Consider the following 4,840-nt stretch of genomic DNA (forward strand, 5'->3'; position numbering starts at 1 on the left):
CAGGCAGGGGTGAGGAGAGGCGGGGAGGAAGCAACTTACCCTTCCCTCTTCTCCTGCCTCCTCCTGGCTGAATGAGGGCCGGAAGCGGGGCGGCCGGAAGCAGGGGGCGGGGCTTCGTCATGTGCCCCACCCCCCATACCTCACCCGGGGGAACTGCGATCCCCCGCGTTCCCCCCCGAAATGACCTCTGATTTAAAGCCATCTTTGACAATTAAATCCACCAAAGTGCAACAGATTAAGATTTACAAAGCTCCCCCCTTTGAATTTAAATGTGATTAACAGCTGCAGCTAATTAAGTGCATTTGTTTTTCTTTGTTCTTCTGTCGTCTTAATCCCATTTTTAAAAGGTAATAAAATAGCAAGAAAATATCCAGTAATGATTAAATTGTTGTAGAAATGATTGAATTCTTAACTTCTAAGACAATGGCTATATTTTCTTACATGACGCAAAGGACTGTTCCAAATGTGTGTTTGGTGTATTTGGGAAATGTCTCTCTTCAGGCCGTGTAGGAAAGGAACGAATTAACTGCAAAATTGAGTATTATATTAAAATAGGTAAAGCAGCGACTGAAGTATCAACATAAGATCATGATATGGAATGAAATGGTAGGGACTAGAGGGACAACTTGTAACAGTCTGTTATGCTCTGTTTTGCTAGGAAAAACTGGCTAGTTCTTCATGGTCTCTGTTGGGCACTCTATTTGGACTCTTAACATATGCAGAGCAAAGTTTAGAACCTTCTAGTACTAAGCCAAAAGGAATGTGGAGGGCAGCTCAAGGAAGAAACATCAACAAGCATGCGTTGAGTGGCAGAGCCATGGCCTTTCTCATCTGTTCTTCTTCAGCCAGCTTGGCAGGCAGAATTTTGGGGATTTCTTTTTAAATCGTGAATTGAGCTATTTTTTCAGGGGGGGGGGTAGGATCCCTTTTCACCCATGAGATAAATAGATCGTATAGCATTCCACCTTTTAAAATACCTATAGACAACGAAAACTCATCCCCCATCGTCACCAGTATCAGCCAGCCTTGGAATGGTGCTTACTATCCTCTGTTCAAGCTGGGCCATTGAGTTTGCTTTGCTTATCTTCCCTCACAGCTCACTAAAAATTACCTTCCAAACTTATGTTGTCCTCTTGGACTTGCACCTTCCTGGGGAAAAGATACCATAAAGAACCCTTCTCTTCAAAGACTACATCATCTAGTACCATCCTAAAAAGGAATCGGAGTCTCTGTCCTGACCTGTATTCAAGATGTCAGTGCCTTCATCCATACTGGGAAATTGTGCATAATTATGTTCGCTGCCATCCTGCCCAGGCCTTTCGTTCACCTTAGTCAATTTCAAGGAACATCCATATAGCAGCTTGACTGCAGCATCACAGATTCTTCCATCTTGGTATAAGATTTCTGTTACCAGTACAATTTGCATCCTTTGGAACCAGTTTGGTGTAGTGATTAAGTGCGCGGACTCTAATCTGGGAGAATCGGGTTTGATTCCCCACTCCTCCACTCGCACCTGGCTGGATAATCTTGGGCAAGCTGTAGTTCTGATAAGAGCTGTTCTTGAAAAAGAGCAGTTTCTGTCAAGAGTTCTTTCAGCCCCACCTACCTCAGAGGGTGTCTGTTGTGGGGAAGGGAAGGGAAAGGAGTTTGTAAGCCGCTCTGAGACACCTTTGGGTAGTGAAGGGTGGGGTATAAATCCAATCTCTTCTTCTTCTTCTTTTGGGTATTCTACAGTCTCCGTAGTTTTCATGAGAGGCATGTTGATTACAGCCATGTACCTCCAACACCTGGGGGTATCAGTCTCCCCGTACATAGATGACTGGCTTGTTGTGGCAAATGCCTGTCCTCCATTAGTGTATGTCCATCACTCTGATTGCTTGCAGATCTGAAGTTTCATGCTGATGCTACCAAATTCTGTTCTTAGCTCACCTGCCACATACTGTTTATAGGAGTGGTCCTCAATTCACTTTGGCCCAGAGTTTTTCTGTCCTTTGGCATAGCATGCACCTTTAATCTACCCAGCTACTAGGTTGAGCTCCTGAGCCTGACAGATTGCTTATCAGGTCCAGCACCTTCTGGGTCTTATGGCTGCTACCACCTTTGTTGTCCTTTTGTGATATGTCAGTTGAGGGTTCTCCAGCATCTCCCATTGGTGAATAGAGTCCTTTCCCCCCATCAACACTTCATTCAACTGTTATAACCAGCACCTCTCTGTCTGGTGATGCTGATGACGTACTGTCATCATGACCGTCTCATGAATCTGCTGCCAGCATCAATGTATTGGAGCTTCCTGATAGCTTGCAAGGCCCTCACCTTAGATATCCATCTCCTACCTCTAAAGACTGTGTTCTGTGTTACAATAATGTATGTGAGGCACTAAATACCTATTTTTGTACTTGAACCAGAACAAGGCTGTTCTGTGTGCTGGTGTTATTTTTCTGCCTGCAGCTTTTATTTTAACCAGTAATTAGTTTTGCATTCTCTATATTAGACTTCATTAAAAAGTTACATTTCAGAAAGGACCTCAGACTTCTTTCTTCCTGTGGAGGGATGCACAAAGGAGTCATAAGAACATAAGAGAAGCCAATGTTGGATCAGGCCAATGGCCCATCTAGTCCAACACTCTGTCACAGTGGCCAAAAATACCAGGTGCCATCTGGAGGTCCACCAGTGGGGCCAGGACACTAGAAGCCCTCCCACTGTTGCCCCCCCCCCAACCAGGCACCAAGAATACAGTGCATCATTTGCCCCAGACTGAGAGTTCATATCTATACCTTGTGGCTAATAGCCACTGATGGACTTCTACTCCATATGCTTATCTAATTCCCTCTTGAAGCTGTCCGTGCTTTTAGCTGCCGCCACCTCCTGTGGCAGTGAATTCCATGTGTTAATCACTCTTTGGGTGAAGAAGTACTTCCTTTTATCTGTCCTAACCTGACTGCTCAGCAATTTCATTTGAGTGCCCACGAGTTCTTGTATTGTGAGAGAGGGAGAAAAGTACTTTCTCGACCTGCTCTATCCCATGCATAATCTTATAAACCTCAGTCATGTCACCCCCTCAGCCGTCATTTCTCCAAGCTAAAGAGCCCCAAGTGTTTTAACCTTTCTTCATAGGGAAAGTGTTCCAACCCTTTTATCATTCTAGTTGCCCCATTCAGAATCGCTTCTTTGCGTGCTGGCTATAATATCCTTTCTTGAGGTGTGGTCCCCCCTCCTGCCCGAGTTTCACTGGATAATATCTCTCATTAGGCTTTATTATAAGTTGGCCCATCATCTACTCCCCATTTCTGTTTGGGCTCACTCTACAACAGTAGTTGCTTTGACTGAAGCATCTCTTTACCTGATCAAGATGGGTAGCCAAGTTCGTTTATCTGTAGCAGTAGAAAAGAGCAAGAGGCCAGCGGCACCCTAAAGATTAACGAAATTTGTGGCAGAGTATGCGCTTTCCTTTCGTGAGTCACTGCTCACTTCTTCAGATACAGCTAGATATGTGTCAGATACAGTTGTATCTGAAGAAGCGAGCAGTGACTCACGAAAGGAAACCTCCTACCCTGCCACAAATTTTGTTTTAAGGTGCTGCCGACCTCTTGCTCTTTACCTGATGTATAATTTAGCCGCTTGGTCTTTTGTCAAGAACCGTGTCATTGATGTCCAGGTAAGAGTGAATGCCGTATTTGGTGCTCAGCTCTCTGTTTTCCTAGTCTCCTTAGTTCCCACTGCTTACGTGTAACTGAAAAGCTTTAAATAATCATCTGTGCGGTCACATACCCCCTCCTTCTTCCACACTACAGTTTTATTGGGCCTGTTCTGTCGATCGAGGGAGGAACCGAGCTGGAAGGCTTGTGCGTTGCTGCCCCTTCCCTCAAGTTGGCCAGGGCTAGCCTCCTGGTTCCTTTTAGCTTGGCTCTAAAAAGTTCTGAACTTTGCTTGGCGCAGAGTCCCAGGAGTGTGACTGCACAGAGGACCGCTAAAAGAGCACCACTTACAGGTCAGGAGCGTGCTCCTTGCCGAAAGCACTGAGATGGATGCGGAATGGCTTCCGTGACCGATGGAAGTTCATCTTCTGTGCTGCTAACATCCGTTTGATAAGCCCTTCCAGTTGAGCTCTGTAAGCATGAAACAGACTCAATTCTCCTTTTTTGCAAGATGGCTAACATTCTCTTATGCTGTAGTCTCTGTACATTTGTAGCACTTGCGGGTGCCTTTCAGGTCCTGCTGGTTTTTAAAATGTGTTTTGCTACTTTGCCTATGAAATAACTTTTTTTCTTTGATGACTTTCCAGTACCTTCTCCCAGTAAGTTCCGGTCTCCAGCAGCACCATCTCCTCTGGCTCTGAGGCAGCCAGTCAAGGCGTTTAGCAACCACGGACCTAGTTCTGCTGTTCCAGAAGCCACCCAGCTAACACACAGCAGCTCTTCACCAGGGCCTTTAGCAGCTTCCAGTTCAGTCTCTCCAAGCCCAGTCAACAGCATCAACAGTGCTACGCTTACAAGACCTGCAGGGACGACAGGGATGAGAAGTGGTTTGCCAAGACCCAGTGCCCCCTCCCCTGGGGGCATACCAGTGCCTCGCAGCAAACTCGCACAGCCTATTCGCAGGTTAGTCTGGTGTGCTGAGCTGATTTTTTTTTCCTCGTCAGAGAAGCAGTCTTTCAAGAGAAGCGTGTGAGTGTCTGAGCTCTAGTATTGTATGTTAGCCTACACTCCTCTCCCCCCCACTTCTTTAAAGCGTACAGGGTTGATCCAATCAGCTTTTTCCGTTGGAAGGAGTCCTCTTTGGTGCTTGGGGGGGCCAACAGTGGGAGGGCTCCTAGTGTCCTGGCCCCTCTGGTGGACCTCCT

General features: G+C 46.2%; 1 protein-coding gene across 1 annotated transcript in view; it reads left to right on the forward strand.

The window, feature by feature from the left end:
- Positions 1-4,840, forward strand: part of SLAIN2 (SLAIN motif family member 2) — a gene marked incomplete at its 5' end in the record, with an annotated part of 43,278 nt that overhangs the window by 33,795 nt on the left and 4,643 nt on the right. Inside the window, one exon of the mRNA XM_015412865.1 lies at positions 4,283-4,598. Within this exon, the coding sequence (XP_015268351.1) occupies positions 4,283-4,598 (316 nt within the window). The remainder of the gene's footprint in view (positions 1-4,282; positions 4,599-4,840) is intronic.

This window comes from Gekko japonicus, unplaced genomic scaffold (genome assembly GCF_001447785.1).
Source record: "Gekko japonicus isolate JY-2015 unplaced genomic scaffold, Gekko_japonicus_V1.1 scaffold1332, whole genome shotgun sequence".
NCBI classification, from domain to species: domain Eukaryota; kingdom Metazoa; phylum Chordata; class Lepidosauria; order Squamata; family Gekkonidae; genus Gekko; species Gekko japonicus.